The 17,213-nt window shown below is 45.9% G+C and overlaps 1 protein-coding gene across 1 annotated transcript in view; it reads left to right on the top strand.

The window, feature by feature from the left end:
• The window catches only part of LOC106590676 (cysteine-rich secretory protein LCCL domain-containing 1), a 49,606-nt gene that overhangs the window by 18,170 nt on the left and 14,223 nt on the right, over positions 1-17,213 (top strand). The window contains exons 3-7 of the mRNA XM_045710967.2: positions 5,228-5,346; positions 5,822-5,954; positions 6,370-6,485; positions 12,773-12,873; positions 13,691-13,888. Of these exons, the coding sequence (XP_045566923.1) occupies positions 5,228-5,346; positions 5,822-5,954; positions 6,370-6,485; positions 12,773-12,873; positions 13,691-13,888 (667 nt within the window). The remainder of the gene's footprint in view (positions 1-5,227; positions 5,347-5,821; positions 5,955-6,369; positions 6,486-12,772; positions 12,874-13,690; positions 13,889-17,213) is intronic.

A 17,213-nucleotide genomic window follows, 5' to 3' on the forward strand; every position in this document is an offset into this window, starting at 1 on the left:
CCCCTCTCTATTCCCCTCTCTATTCCCCTCTCTAGTCCCCTCTCTAGACCCATCTATAGTCCCCTCTCTAGTCCCCTCTCTAGTCCCCTCTCTAGACCCCTCTCTAGACCCATCTATAAACCCCTCTCTAGACCCCTCTCTATTCCCCTCTCTATTCCCCTCTCTATTCCCCTCTCTAGACCCCTCTCTAGTCCCCTCTCTAGACCCCTCTCTATTCCCCTCTCTATTCCCCTCTCTATTCCCCTCTCTAGTCCCCTCTCTATTCCCCTCTCTAGACCCCTCTCTAGTCCCCTCTTTAGACCCCTCTCTATTCCCCTCTCTAGTCCCCTCTCTATTCCCCTCTCTATTCCCCTCTCTAGTCCCCTCTCTAGTCCCCTCTTTAGACCCCTCTCTATTCCCCTCTCTAGACCCCTCTCTATTCCCCTCTCTATTCCCCTCTCTAGACCCCTCTCTAGTCCCCTCTCTAGACCCCTCTCTATTCCCCTCTCTATTCCCCTCTCTATTCCCCTCTCTAGTCCCCTCTCTATTCCCCTCTCTAGACCCCTCTCTAGTCCCCTCTTTAGACCCCTCTCTATTCCCCTCTCTAGACCCCTCTCTATTCCCCTCTCTATTCCCCTCTCTAGTCCCCTCTCTAGACCCCTCTCTAGTCCCCTCTCTATTCCCCTCTCTATTCCCCTCTCTAGTCCCCTCTCTAGTCTCCTCTTTAGACCCCTCTCTAGTCCCCTCTCTATTCCCCTCTCTAGTCCCCTCTCTATTCCCCTCTCTATTCCCCTCTCTAGTCCCCTCTCTAGTCCCCTCTTTAGACCCCTCTCTAGTCCCCTCTCTAGACCCCTCTTTAAAAACCCCTCTCTAGTCCCCTCTCTAGTTCCCTCTTTAAAAACCCCTCTCTAGACCCCTCTCTAGACCCCTCTCTAGACCCCTCTCTATTCCCCTCTCTAGACCCCTCTCTATTCCCCTCTCTAGTCCCCTCTCTAGTTCCCTCTTTAAAAACCCCTCTCTAGACCCCTCTCTAGACCCCTCTCTAGACCCCTCTCTATTCCCCTCTCTAGACCCCTCTCTAGTCCCCTCTCTAGACCCCTCTCTAGTCCCCTCTCTAGACCCCTCTCTATTCCCCTCTCTATTCCCCTCTCTATTCCCCTCTCTAGTCCCCTCTCTAGACCCCTCTCTAGTCCCCTCTCTAGACCCCTCTCTATTCCCCTCTCTATTCCCCTCTCTATTCCCCTCTCTAGTCCCCTCTCTAGACCCCTCTCTATTCCCCTCTCTAGACCCCTCTCTATTCCCCTCTCTATTCCCCTCTCTAGTCCCCTCTCTAGTCCCCTCTTTAAAAACCCCTCTCTAGTCCCCTCTCTAGTCCCCTCTTTAAAAACCCCTCTCTATTCCCCTCTCTAGTCCCCTCTCTAGACCCCTCTCTATTCCCCTCTCTATTCCCCTCTCTATTCCCCTCTCTAGAACCCTCTCTAGTCCCCTCTTTAAAAACCCCTCTCTAGACCCCTCTCTAGACCCCTCTCTAGACCCCTCTCTATTCCCCTCTCTATTCCCCTCTCTAGTCCCCTCTCTAGACCCCTCTCTATTCCCCTCTCTATTCCCCTCTCTAGACCCCTCTCTAGTCCCCTCTTTAAAAACCCCTCTCTAGACCCCTCTCTAGACCCCTCTCTAGTCCCCTATCTAGACCCCTCTCTAGTCCCCTCTCTAGACCCCTCTGTAGTCCCCTCTCTAGACCCCTCTCTAGACCCCTCTCTAGTCCCCTGAGCCACACGGGTGGCTCAGGGGACTAGCCTGACATTTATAATGTCTTCCCTGTGGTTCAGTTGGTAGAGCATGGTGTTTGTAATGCCAGGGTTGTGGTTTCGATTCCCACGGGGGACCAGTACGGGAAAAAAAATGTTTTAATGAAATGTATGCATTCACTACTGTAAGTCGCTCTGGATAAGAGCGTCTGCTAAACGACTAAAATGTAAATGTAAAAATGTAGTCACCTCTCTAGGCCCCTATCTAGAACCTTCTCTAGGCCCCTATCTAGAACCTTCTCTAGGCCCCTATCTAGAACCTTCTCTAGGCCCCTATCTAGAACCTTCTCTAGGCCCCTATCTAGAACCTTCTCTAGACCCTCACTAGACATACGGGAGGCATTGCTTAAAGGGATAACAGCCTGCTGCACCGTTGCAATTTATGAAAAACCTCAATCAATAGGGAAAACAAGCCTGGGTTTAGTCTCCTCTCTCTCAATATATATATATATATACATACATATAGTGCATTCAGACCCCTTTATTAAAAAAATATATATGTTTACATTACAGCCTTATTCTAAAATGGATTAAATAGATTTTCCCCCCCCTCATCAATCTACACACAATACCCCATAATGACAAAGCAAAAACGTTTTTTCTTTCAGCAAATTTATTTGAAATAAAAAACTGAAATATCACATTTACGTAAGTATTCAGACCCTTTACTCAGCACTTTGTTGAAGCACCTCTGACAGCCAATACAGCCTCAAGTCTTCTTGGATATCATGCTTCTTGGGTATCATTCTCCCATTCTTCTCTGCAGATCCTCTCAAGCTCTGTCAGGTTGGATGGGGAGCGTGTGCTGTGTGCTTAGTGTTGTTGTCATGTTGGAAGGTGAACCTTCGCCCCAGTCTGAGGTCCTTTGAACTCTGGAGCATGTTTTCATCAAGGACCTCTCTGTACTTTGCTCTGTTCATCTTTCCCTCTATCCTGACTAGTCTCCCAGTCCCTGTCGCTGAAAAACATCCCCACAGCATGATGCTGCCACCACCATGCTTCACCGTAGGGATGGTGCCAGGTTTCCTCCAGATGTGACGCTTGGCATTCAGGCCAAATAATTCAATCTTGGTTTCATCAGACCAGAGGAGTTTCTCATGGTCTGAGTCCTTTAGGTGCCTTTTGGCAAACTCCACGCTGGCTGTCATGTGCCTTTTACTGAGGAGTGGCTTCCGTCTGGCCACTCTACCATAAAGACCTGAGTGGGGGAGTGCTGCAGAGATGGTTGTCCTTCTGGAAGGTTCTCCCATTTCCATAGAGGAACTCTGGAGCTCTGTATGAGTAACCATTGTGTTCCTGGTCACCTCCCTGACCAAGGCCCTTCTCCCCCGATTGCTCAGTTTGGCCGGGCGGCCTTCTCTAGGAAGAGTCTTGGTGGTTCTACACTTCTTCCATTTAAGAATGATGGAGGCCACTGTGTTCTTGGGGACCTTCAATGCTGCAGAAATGTTTTGGTACCCTTCCCCAGATCTGTGCCTCGACACAATCCTGTCTCAGAGCTCTACGGACAATTCCTTTGACCTCATGACTTGGTTTTTGCTCTGACATGTACTGTCAACTGTGGGATCTTATATAGACAGGTGTGTGCCTTTCCAAATCATGTCCAATCAATTGAATTTACCAGAGATGGAGCTCCAATCAAGTTGGAGAAACATATCAAAGATGTTCAATGGAAACAGGATGCACCTGAGCTCAATTTCGAGTCTCATAGCAAAGGATCTGAATACTTATGTAAATAAGGTATTTCTGTTTTTATTTTGTAATAAATACGCAAAAAATGCATGCTGTTCAATCGATCACTGCCCGCACCTGCTCGCCCGTCCAGCATCACAACTCTGGAAGGTTCTGACTTAGAATATGTGGACAACTACAAATACCTAGGTGTCCGGTTAGACTGTAAACTCTCCTTCCAGACTCACATTAAGCATCTCCAATCCAAAATTAAATCTAGAATCGGCTTCCTATATCGCAACAAAGCATCCTTCACTCATGCTGCCAAACACACCCTCGTAAAACTGACCATCCTACTGATCCTCGACAGCTGTTAAGTAACAAAATGTGGAAAAAGTCAAGGGGTCTGAATACTTTCTGAAAGCACTGCATATCTATCTCTCAGCTGAACCAGGAACTAACTAAATGATCGCTTTAGAATCTCAGCACATCTACACATCTACAGAGGATTTCATTTGAATTCAATGCACTTCTGTTGTCTTCAGCCACAGTGATGCAGCGTTCAACAACGGATCTGAAACAGTTACTTGTTAATGTCAGAAGCATGACTCTGTGATTTCCAAATCAAAACGTACTGAATTGTTAAAGAATCTCCTCCTTTCTAATGTGTTAGAGAATCTCCTCCCTTCTAATGTGTTAGAGAATCTCCTCCCTTCTAATGTGTTAGAGAATGTCCTCCCTTCTAATGTGTTAGAGAATCTCCTCCCTTCTAATGTGTTTGAGAATCTCCTCCCTTCTAATGTGTTAGAGAATCTCCTCCTTTCTAATGTGTTAGAGAATCTCCTCCCTTCTAATGTGTTTGAGAATCTCCTCCCTTCTAATGTGTTAGAGAATGTCCTCCCTTCTAATGTGTTAGAGAATCTCCTCCCTTCTAATTCTCCCTTCTAAAGTGTTAGAATCTCCTCCCTTCTAATGTGTTAGAGAATCTCCTCCCTTCTAATGTGTTAGAATCTCCTCCCTTCTAATCCTCCCTTCTAATGTGTTAGAATCTCCTCCCTTCTAATCCTCCCTTCTAAAGTGTTAGAATCTCCTCCCTTCTAATGTGTTAGAGAATCTCCTCCCTTCTAATCCTCCCTTCTAAACTGTTAGAGAATCTCCTCCCTTCTAATGTGTTAGAGAATCTCCTCCCTTCTAATGTGTTAGAGAATCTCCTCCCTTCTAATCCTCCCTTCTAATGTGTTATTTATGTTGTCATCAGTATACAGTACTGTGAAGAGTATAGTTATGTTGTCATCAGTATACAGTACTGTGTAGAGTATAGTTATGTTGTCATCAGTATACAATACTGTGAAGAGTATAGTTATGTTGTCATCAGTATACAGTACGGGGGTGTGCTCAGCACCGTGCATAGTTATGTTGTCATCAGTATACAGTACTGTGTAGAGTATAGTTATGTTGTCATCAGTATACAGTACTGTGTAGAGTATAGTTATGTTGTCATCAGTATACAGTACTGTGTAGAGTATAGTTATGTTGTCATCAGTATACAGTACTGTGTAGAGTATAGTTATCTTGTCAAACGTGTACAGTACCTCCGTAGAGTGTAGTGCTGTTTTCATCAGTGTACTATGTGGAGTGTAGTCCATAAAGGCTGTGTTTACACTCATTTTATGATCTTATTTTTCACCTTAGACCAATCAGATCAACTCTGAAAAACATCTGATTGGGCTGCCTGCGTAAACAGTATCCTGTCTTTTCTCTCTCTGCAGGTGTGGGATACCGAGTTGGAGCGAACAGCGCAGGAGTGGGCTGAGACGTGTCTTTGGGAACATGGTCCAGCTGGTCTGCTTCCTCAGATAGGACAGAACCTGGGAACTCACTGGGGATGGTAAACACAGACATGATTTAATGATTTATTGATTGATCAGTGAACACATGAAAACATGAGATTGATGTTTGCTGTATTGGCGTTTGACAGCGTAGCATCAACGTTGCATCCCCATAAAGACATATTTGCAGTGTATTATATTGTATGTTCGTATTGAGAAACGAAACACAAAACCAATGTATTATCTGTGAGAACTATCAAAATCCCAAATTGCACCCTATTCCCTATTGGTCATGGTCAAAAGTAGTGCACTATATAGGGAATAGGGTGCCATAGGGCTCTGGTCAAAAGTAGTGCACTATATATAGGGAATAGGGTGCCATAGGGCCCTGGTCTAAAGTAGTGTACTATATAGGGAATAGGGTGCCATAGGGCTCTGGACAAAAGTAGTGCACTAAATAGGGAATAGGGTGCCATTTGAAACATAATCCTGTTCTATTAAAAGTAACATTTATCAGTGTATGTCTGTGTCCAGGCCACGTCCCCCTACTTCCCATGTGCAGACCTGGTATGATGAGGTGAAGGACTATTCCTTCCCTTACCCCCAGGAATGTGACCCCTATTGCCCCTTCAGATGTTCCGGCCCAGTCTGCACCCACTACACACAGGTAGGCAGCAGATCAAACCACAGTCAGGAAATAGGGGGGAAACTTTGAACTCACTGTTCATAAATATGTAACTCGTTATTAATTTAACAAGGCTGCCATGTTTATCGGGCGCCATCTGATCTGATCTGTGTGTGTGTGTGTGTGTGTGTGTGTGTGTGTGTGTGTGTGTGTGTGCTGTGTGTGTGTGTGTGTGTGTGTGTGTGTGTGTGTGTGTGTGTGTGTGTGTGTGTGTGTGTGTGCGTGTGCGCGTGTGTCTGTGTGTGTGTGTGTGTGCGTGCGTGTGTGTGAGTGTGTGTGTGTGCGTATGTGTGTGTGCGCGTGTGTGTGTGCTGTGTGTGTGTGTGTGTGTGTGTGTGTGTGTGTGTGTGTGTGTGTGTGTGTGTGTGTGTGTGTGTGTGTGTGTGTGTGTGTGTAGTTGGTGTGGGCCACCAGCAGCAGGATAGGCTGTGCCATCAACATTTGCTACAACATGAACGTGTGGGGTCAGAACTTGGCTAAAGCTGTTTACCTGGTCTGCAACTACTCACCCAAGTAAGACAACTAAACCCTCAGTTAGGGATTACTCTCTACTCTATGGGTTAGTTAGGGATTACTCCCTACTCTATGGGTTAGTTAGGGATAACTCCCTACTCTATGGGTTAGTTCGGGATAACTCCCTACTCTATGGGTTAGTTAGGGATAACTCCCTACTCTATGGGTTAGTTAGGGATTACTCTCTACTCTATGGGTTAGTTAGGGATAACTCCCTACTCTATGGGTTAGTTAGGGATTACTCTCTACTCTATGGGTTAGTTAGGGATTACTCTCTACTCTATGGGTTAGTTAGGGATTACTCTCTACTCTATGGGTTAGTTAGGGATTACTCTCTACTCTATGGGTTAGTTAGGGATTACTCCCTACTCTATGGGTTAGTTAGGGATTACTCTCTACTCTATGGGTTAGTTAGGGATTACTCTCTACTCTATGGGTTAGTTAGGGATTACTCTCTACTCTATGGGTTAGTTAGGGATTACTCCCTACTCTATGGGTTAGTTAGGGATTACTCCCTACTCTATGGGTTAGTTAGGGATTACTCTCTACTCTATGGGTTAGTTAGGGATTACTCTCTACTCTATGGGTTAGTTAGGGATTACTCTCTACTCTATGGGTTAGTTAGGGATTACTCCCTACTCTATGGGTTAGTTAGGGATTACTCCCTACTCTATGGGTTAGTTAGGGATTACTCTCTACTCTATGGGTTAGTTAGGGATAACTCCCTACTCTATGGGTTAGTTAGGGATAACTCCCTACTCTATGGGTTAGTTAGGGATTACTCTCTACTCTATGGGTTAGTTAGGGATTACTCTCTACTCTATGGGTTAGTTAGGGATTACTCCCTACTCTATGGGTTAGTTAGGGATTACTCCCTACTCTATGGGTTAGTTAGGGATTACTCTCTACTCTATGGGTTAGTTAGGGATTACTCCCTACTCTATGGGTTAGTTAGGGATTACTCTCTACTCTATGGGTTAGTTAGGGATTACTCCCTACTCTATGGGTTAGTTAGGGATTACTCCCTACTCTATGGGTTAGTTAGGGATAACTCCCTACTCTATGGGTTAGTTAGGGATTACTCCCTACTCTATGGGTTAGTTAGGGATAACTCCCTACTCTATGGGTTAGTTAGGGATTACTCCCTACTCTATGGGTTAGTTAGGGATAACTCCCTACTCTATGGGTTAGTTAGGGATTACTCCCTACTCTATGGGTTAGTTAGGGATTACTCCCTACTCTATGGGTTAGTTAGGGATAACTCCCTACTCTATGGGTTAGTTAGGGATAACTCCCTATACTCTATGGGTTAGTTAGGGATTACTCCCTACTCTATGGGTTAGTTAGGGATTACTCTCTACTCTATGGGTTAGTTAGGGATTACTCTCTACTCTATGGGTTAGTTAGGGATTACTCCCTACTCTATGGGTTAGTTAGGGATTACTCCCTACTCTATGGGTTAGTTAGGGATTACTCTCTACTCTATGGGTTAGTTAGGGATTACTCCCTACTCTATGGGTTAGTTAGGGATTACTCCCTACTCTATGGGTTAGTTAGGGATAACTCCATACTCTATGGGTTAGTTAGGGATTACTCCCTACTCTATGGGTTAGTTAGGGATAACTCCCTACTCTATGGGTTAGTTAGGGATTACTCCCTACTCTATGGGTTAGTTAGGGATAACTCCCTACTCAATGGGTTAGTTAGGGATTACTCCCTACTCTATGGGTTAGTTAGGGATAACTCCCTACTCTATGGGTTAGTTAGGGATTACTCCCTACTCTATGGGTTAGTTAGGGATAACTCTCTACTCTATGGGTTAGTTAGGGATAACTCCCTACTCTATGGGTTAGTTAGGGATAACTCCCTATACTCTATGGGTTAGTTAGGGATAACTCCCTACTCTATGGGTTAGTTAGGGATTACTCCCTACTCTATGGGTTAGTTAGGGATAACTCCCTACTCTATGGGTTAGTTAGGGATTACTCCCTACTCTATGGGTTAGTTAGGGATAACTCCCTACTCTATGGGTTAGTTAGGGATAACTCTCTACTCTATGGGTTAGTTAGGGATAACTCCCTATACTCTATGGGTTAGTTAGGGATAACTCCCTATACTCTATGGGTTAGTTAGGGATAACTCGCTACTCATTGGGTTAGTTAGGGATAACTCCCTACTCTATGGGTTAGTTAAGGATAACTCCCTACTCTATGGGTTAGTTAAGGATAACTCGCTAATCATTGGGTTAGTTAGGGATAACTCCCTATATTCTATGGGTTAGTTAGGGATAACTCCCTACTCTATGGGTTAGTTAGGGATTACTCTCTACTCTATGGGTTAGTTAGGGATTACTCCCTATACTCTATGGGTTAGTTAGGGATAACTCCCTACTCTATGGGTTAGTTAGGGATAACTCCCTACTCTATGGGTTAGTTAGGGATAACTCCCTACTCTATGGGTTAGTTAGGGATAACTCCCTACTCTATGGGTTAGTTAGGGATTACTCCCTATACTCTATGGCTTAGTTAGGGATAACTCGCTACTCTATGGGTTAGTTAGGGATAACTCCCTACTCTATGGGTTAGTTAGGGATTACTCCCTATACTCTATGGGTTAGTTAGGGATAACTCCCTACTCTATGGGTTAGTTAGGGATAACTCCCTACTCTATGGGTTAGTTAGGGATTACTCCCTATACTCTATGGGTTAGTTAGGGATAACTCCCTACTCTATGGGTTAGATAGGGATAACTCCCTACTCTATGGGTTAGTTAGGGATAACTCCCTACTCTATGGGTTAGTTAGGGATAACTCCCTACTCATTGGGTTAGTTAGGGATAACTCCCTATACTCTATGGGTTAGTTAGGGATAACTCCCTACTCATTGGGTTAGTTAGGGATAACTCCCTACTCATTGGGTTAGTTAGGGATTACTCCCTACTCAATGGGTCAGTTAGGGATAACTCCCTATACTCTATGGGTTAGTTAGGGATTACTCCCTACTCATTGGGTTAGTTAGGGATAACTCCCTATACTCTATGGGTTAGTTAGGGATAACTCCCTATACTCTATGGGCTAGTTAGGGATTACTCCCTACTCATTGGGTTAGTTAGGGATAACTCCCTACTCTATGGGTTAGTTAGGGAAAACTCCCTACTCTATGGGTTAGTTAGGGATAACTCCCTACTCTATGGGTTAGTTAGGGATAACTCCCTACTCTATGGGTTAGTTAGGGATAACTCCCTACTCTATGGGTTAGTTAGGGATTACTCTCTACTCTATGGGTTAGTTAGGGATTACTCTCTACTCTATGGGTTAGTTAGGGATTACTCCCTACTCTATGGGTTAGTTAGGGATTACTCCCTACTCTATGGGTTAGTTAGGGATTACTCTCTACTCTATGGGTTAGTTAGGGATTACTCTCTACTCTATGGGTTAGTTAGGGATTACTCTCTACTCTATGGGTTAGTTAGGGATTACTCCCTACTCTATGGGTTAGTTAGGGATTACTCCCTACTCTATGGGTTAGTTAGGGATAACTCCCTACTCTATGGGTTAGTTAGGGATTACTCCCTACTCTATGGGTTAGTTAGGGATAACTCCCTACTCTATGGGTTAGTTAGGGATTACTCCCTACTCTATGGGTTAGTTAGGGATAACTCCCTACTCTATGGGTTAGTTAGGGATTACTCCCTACTCTATGGGTTAGTTAGGGATAACTCCCTACTCATTGGGTTAGTTAGGGATAACTCCCTATACTCTATGGGTTAGTTAGGGATAACTCCCTACTCATTGGGTTAGTTAGGGATAACTCCCTACTCATTGGGTTAGTTAGGGATTACTCCCTACTCATTGGGTCAGTTAGGGATAACTCCCTATACTCTATGGGTTAGTTAGGGATTACTCCCTACTCATTGGGTTAGTTAGGGATAACTCCCTATACTCTATGGGTTAGTTAGGGATAACTCCCTATACTCTATGGGCTAGTTAGGGATTACTCCCTACTCATTGGGTTAGTTAGGGATAACTCCCTACTCTATGGGTTAGTTAGGGAAAACTCCCTACTCTATGGGTTAGTTAGGATAACTCCCTACTCTATGGTTAGTTAGGGATAACTCCCTACTCTATGGGTTAGTTAGGGATAACTCCTACTCTATGGGTTAGTTAGGGATTACTCCTACTCTATGGGTTAGTTAGGGATTACTCCTACTCTATGGGTTAGTTAGGGATTACTCCCTACTCTATGGGTTAGTTAGGGATTACTCCCTACTCTATGGGTTAGTTAGGGATTACTCTCTACTCTATGGGTTAGTTAGGGATTACTCCCTACTCTATGGGTTAGTTAGGATTACTCCTACTCTATGGGTTAGTTAGGGATACTCCCTACTCTATGGGTTAGTTAGGGATTACTCCCTACTCTATGGGTTAGTTAGGGATAACTCCCTACTCTATGGGTTAGTTAGGGATTACTCCCTACTCTATGGGTTAGTTAGGGATAACTCCCTACTCTATGGGTTAGTTAGGGATTACTCCCTACTCTATGGGTTAGTTAGGGATAACTCCCTACTCTATGGGTTAGTTAGGGATTACTCCCTACTCTATGGGTTAGTTAGGGATAACTCCCTACTCTATGGGTTAGTTAGGGATAACTCTCTACTCTATGGGTTAGTTAGGGATAACTCCCTATACTCTATGGGTTAGTTAGGGATAACTCCCTATACTCTATGGGTTAGTTAGGGATAACTCGCTACTCATTGGGTTAGTTAGGGATAACTCCCTACTCTATGGGTTAGTTAAGGATAACTCCCTACTCTATGGGTTAGTTAAGGATAACTCGCTAATCATTGGGTTAGTTAGGGATAACTCCCTATATTCTATGGGTTAGTTAGGGATAACTCCCTACTCTATGGGTTAGTTAGGGATTACTCTCTACTCTATGGGTTAGTTAGGGATTACTCCCTATACTCTATGGGTTAGTTAGGGATAACTCCCTACTCTATGGGTTAGTTAGGGATAACTCCCTACTCTATGGGTTAGTTAGGGATAACTCCCTACTCTATGGGTTAGTTAGGGATAACTCCCTACTCTATGGGTTAGTTAGGGATTACTCCCTATACTCTATGGCTTAGTTAGGGATAACTCGCTACTCTATGGGTTAGTTAGGGATAACTCCCTACTCTATGGGTTAGTTAGGGATTACTCCCTATACTCTATGGGTTAGTTAGGGATAACTCCCTACTCTATGGGTTAGTTAGGGATAACTCCCTACTCTATGGGTTAGTTAGGGATTACTCCCTATACTCTATGGGTTAGTTAGGGATAACTCCCTACTCTATGGGTTAGATAGGGATAACTCCCTACTCTATGGGTTAGTTAGGGATAACTCCCTACTCTATGGGTTAGTTAGGGATAACTCCCTACTCATTGGGTTAGTTAGGGATAACTCCCTATACTCTATGGGTTAGTTAGGGATAACTCCCTACTCATTGGGTTAGTTAGGGATAACTCCCTACTCATTGGGTTAGTTAGGGATTACTCCCTACTCATTGGGTCAGTTAGGGATAACTCCCTATACTCTATGGGTTAGTTAGGGATTACTCCCTACTCATTGGGTTAGTTAGGGATTACTCCCTACTCATTGGGTTAGTTAGGGATAACTCCCTACTCATTCAGACGGGGTTAGAGGTTACTGTCTACGCATTCAGTAGAAGAGAGGAGAAAATGAGAGGAGTGGAGATGAGAGGTGAGGGAAGGGGAGAGGAGAGGAGATGAGAGGTGAGGGAAGGGGAGGGGAGAGGAGAGGTGAGGGAAGGGGAGAGGAGAGGAGATGAGAGGTGAGGGAAGGGGAGAGGAGAGGAGATGAGAGGTGAGGGAAGGGGAGAGGAGATGAGAGGTGAGGGAAGGGGAGGGGAGAGGAGAGGTGAGGGAAGGGGAGAGGAGATGAGAGGTGCGGGAAGGGGAGAGGAGAGGAGATGAGAGGTGAGGGAAGGGGAGAGGAGAGGAGAGGAGAGGAGATGAGAGGTGAGGGAAGGGGAGAGGAGTGGAGATGAGAGGTGAGTGAAGGGGAGAGGAGAGGAGATGAGAGGTGAGGGAAGGGGAGAGGAGATGAGAGGTGAGGGAAGGGAAGAGGAGAGGAGATGAGAGGTGAGGGAAGGGGAGAGGAGAGGTGAGGGAAGGGGAGAGGAGAGGAGATGAGAGGTGAGGGAAGGGGAGAGGAGATGAGTAAAGGAAGACACAACAGACTTGTCTCCTGTCCTACTAACCCTTAACCTCTGACCTGTCACCTCAGGGGGAACTGGTGGGGTCATGCCCCCTACAAACACGGCACCTCCTGCTCTGCCTGCCCCCCCAGCTACGGAGGACGATGCAAGGACAACCTCTGCTACAAAGGTGTGTGTGTGTGGTTAGGTGTGTGTGTGGCGTGGGGTGTGTGTGGCGTTAGGGTGTGTGTGGCGTTGGGGTGTGTGTGGCGTTGGGGTGTGTGTGGCGTTGGGGTGTGTGTGGCGTTGGGGTGTGTGTGGCATCGGGGTGCGTGTGGCGTCGGGGTGCGTGCGGCGTCGGGGTGTGTGTGGCGTTGGGGTGTGTGTGGCGTCGGGGTGTGTGTGGCGTTGGGGTGTGTGTGGCGTCGGGGTGTGTGTGGCGTCGGGGTGTGTGTGGCGTCGGGGTGTGTGTGGCGTCGGGGTGTGTGTGGCGTCGGGGTGTGTGTGGGATCTTGGTGTGTGTTGGCTTGGAAAACACTGCAATAACTATCTCATGTTTACACAAATACACTGTATTTTTTTCCCCGTCCAGTTCAGGATGATTCCCAAATGGCAACTTAATCCCTTCATAGTACACTTATTTTGACCAAAGCCCTAAGGGCCCTGGTCTCCCTGGTCAAAAGGAGTGCCCTAGATGGGGAATAGAGGTGTAATTTGGGACACAACCTCAGTATCAGAGCTAAAGAAACGTTTCAAAGTGTAAAGCTGAAACTGAATCATATCTCCTATCTCTGAAACTGAATCATATCTCCTATCTCTGAAACTGAATCATATTACTCCTATCTCTGAAACTGAAATGTATATTCCTCTCTCTCTCTCTCTCTCTCTCTCTTCTCTCTCTCTCTCTCTCTCTCTCTCTCTCTCTCTCTCTCTCTCTCTCTCTCTCTCTCTCTCTCTCTCTCTCTCTCTCTCTCTCTCTCTCTCTCTCTCTCTCTCTCTCTCGCCAGACGAAGTTACAGAGTCGCAGAGATCTCAGGAGGAAATCGAGGAAAACAATTATATCGAACCAGAGGTCCCCCGGAGCCCCCAGAAGCCACACCCAAGGGCCCCCCAGCCAAATCCCCCCCTTCTGGCCAAGACCCCCACCTCCACCCCCCCACCAGAGGAGCGGGAGAGGAATGAGGTGGTCAATACACAGCAGATGTGTAAGATGTCATTCAACTGGTTATTATGGCTTCAGTTGCATCTCTAAACGGGGGGGTACAGGTTCTGTTTTTTGGGGGGTTGGTGTGGAGGGTTGGAGGAGGGGTGCAGGGGTTGGTGTGGAGGGTTGGAGGAGGGGTGCAGGGGTGCAGGGGTAGGGAGGGAGGGTGGGAGGAGGGCTGCAAGGGTTTTTGACCTGAAATTCTGTCATCATCTGACGATATACTCCTGAAGACTAAACCGACCATGAGTTGGATTTCAAACCGAGGCTATGGAACTTGGCAACGGAAGGAGAGTTGTATGGCATTGAAGCTCGTCTGGAGGTTTGTTAACACAGTGTCCAAAGAAGGGCCAGAAATATACAGAATGGTGTCGTCTACATAGAGGTGGATCAGAGAATCACCAGCAGCAAGAGCGACATCATTGATGTATACAGAGAAGAGTCGGCCCGAGAATTGAACCCTGTGGCACCCCCATAGAGACTGCCAGAGGTCCGGACAATAGGCCCTCCGATTTGACACACTGAACTCTGTCTGAGAAGTAGTTGGTAAACCAGGCGAGGCAATCATTTGAGAAACCAAGGCTGTTGAGTCTGCCAATAAGAATGTGGTGATTAACAGAGTCGAAAGCCTTGGCCAGGTTGATGAATACGGCTGCACAGTAATGTCTCTTATCGATAGCGGTTATGATATCATTTAGGACCTTGACCGTGGCTGAGGTGCACCCATGACCAGCTCTGAAACCAGATTACATAGCGGAGAAGGTACGGTGGGATTCGAAATGGTCGTAATCTTATTGTTAACTTGGCGTTCGAAGACCTTAGAAAGACAGGGTAGAATAGAAATAGGTCTGTAGCAGTTTGGGTCTAGAGTGTCACCCCCTTTGAAGAGGGGGATGACCGCGGCAGCTTTCCAAACGATATGAAAGAGAGGTTGAACAGGTTAATAATAGGGGTTGCAACAATTTCGGCAGATAATTTTAGAAAGAGAGGGTCCAGATTGTCTAGCCTGGCTGATTTGTAGGGGTCCAGATTTTGCAGCTCTTTCAGAACATCAGCTATCTGGATTTGGGTGAAGGAGAAATGGTGGGGGCATGGGAGACTTGCTGTGGAGGTTGCCAGGCAGTTGACCGGGGTAGGGGTTGCCAGGTGGAAAGCATGGCCAGCCGTAGAGAAATGCTTATTGAAATTCTCAATTATAGTGGATTTATCAGTGGTAACAGTGTTTCCTAGCCTAAGAGCAGTGGGCAGCTGGAAGGAGGTGCTCTTATTCTCCATGGACTTTCCAGTGTCCTAGAACTTTTTGTGTTTCTGCTACAGGATGCAAATTTCTGCTTGAAAAAGCTAGCCTTAGCTTTCTTAACTGCCTGCGTATATTTGTTCCTAACTTCCCTGAAAAGTTGCATATCACGGGGGCTGTTCGATGCTAATGCAGAACGCCACAGGATGTTTTTGTGCTGGTCAAGGGCAGACAGGTCTGGAGTGAACCAAGGGCTATATCTGTTCCTGGTTCTACATTTTTTTAAATTTTTTGAATGGGGCATGCTTATTTAAGATGGTGAGGAAGGCACTTTTAAAGAATAACCAGGCATCCTCTACTGACGGGTTGAGGTCAATGTCATTCCAGGATATCCCGGCCAGGTCGATTAGAAAGGCCTGCTCGCAGAAGTGTTTTAGGGAGTGTTTTAGGGAGCGTTTGACAGTGATGAGGGGTGGTCGTTTGATCACAGACCCATTACGGACGCAGGCAATGAGGCAGCGATCGCTGAGATCTTGATTGAAAACAGCAGAGGTGTATTTGGAGGGCGAGTTAGTTAGGATGATATCTTGTTTTTGTAACAACTCCACCTGGACATGCAAGCTGGAGGCACTGCTTCTGGAGCCCGTGTTTACGGATTTGGGGTTGTACCTGGTAGGTTCATTGATACTTTGTGTGAGATTGAGGGCATTAAGCTTAGATTGTAGGATGGCCAGGGTGTTAAGCATGTCCCAGTTTAGGTCACCTGGTAGCACGAGTTCAGAAGATAGATGGGGGCAATCAATTCACATATGGTGTCGAGGGCACAGCTGGGGGCAGAAGGTGGTCTATAGCAAGCGGCAACAGTGAGAGACTTGTTTCTGGAAAGGTTCATTTTTTTGAAGTAGAAGCTCGAATTGTTTGGGGACAGACCTGAATAGTAAGACATAACTCTGCAGGCTATCTCTGCAGTAGATTGCAACACCGCCCCCTTTGGCAGTTCTATCTTGGCAAAAAATGTTATAGTTAGGGATGGAGATTTCAGGGTTTTTGGTGGTTTTCCTAAGTCAGGATTCAGACACGGCTAAGACATCCCGGTTGGCAGAATGTGCTAAAGCAGTGAATAAAGCAAACTTAGGGAGTAGGCTTATAATGTTAACATGCATGAAACCAAGGCTTTTACGGTTACAGAATCAACAAATGAGAGCACTTGGGGAGTGGGAGTGGAGCTAGGCACTGCAGGACCTGGATTAACCTCTACATCACCAGAGGAACAGAGGAGAAGTAGGATAAGGGTACGGCTAAAGGCTATACGAACAGGCCGTCTAGCACGTTCGGAACAGAGAGTAAAAAGAGCAGGTTTCTGGGCACGATAGCATAGATTCAAGGCAGAGTGTACAGACAAAGGTAAGGTAGGATGTGAGTACATTGGAGGTAAACCTAGGCATTGAGTAATGATGAGAGAGATATATTCTCTAGAGACGTTTAAACCAGGTGATGTAATCGCATATGTAGGAGGTGGAACAACATGGTTGGTTAAGGCATATTGAGCAGGGCTAGAGGCTCTACAGTGAAATAAGACATTCATCACTAACCAGAACAGTAATGGACGAGGCATATTGATATTAGAGAGAAGCATGCGTAGCCAAGTGAACATTTGGGTCCAGTGAGTGGTTGGGCTGGCTGGGGACACGGCGATTCAGACAGTTAGCAGGCCGGGGCTAACAAGCTTGCAGTTAGCAGACCGGGGCTAGCAAGCTAGCAGTTAGCAGACCGGGGTTAGCAAGCAAGCAGTTAGCAGACCAGGGTAAGCAAGCTAGCAAGCAAATTAGTTGTCCCACCTAGCTATCTTAAGATTAATGCACTAACTGTAAATCGCTCTGGATAAGAGCGTCTGCTAAATGCCTAAAATGTAAATTGTAAAACCTACTAGGCTCATGGTTCTCACACCCCCATCCATAGACTTACACAGTAATTATGACAACTTCTGGAAAGCTATGGTTGACCGTTGGTATGAGGTTCTTATTGTGGAATGCAGTGCTAGACTGTTTTCTCCGGACATAAAGGGACCCATCTTGTCCAAGAAGTTGAT

This window comes from Salmo salar, chromosome 29, assembly GCF_965601325.2.
Source record: "Salmo salar chromosome 29, fSalSal1, whole genome shotgun sequence".
Taxonomy (NCBI): Eukaryota; Metazoa; Chordata; class Actinopteri; order Salmoniformes; family Salmonidae; genus Salmo; species Salmo salar.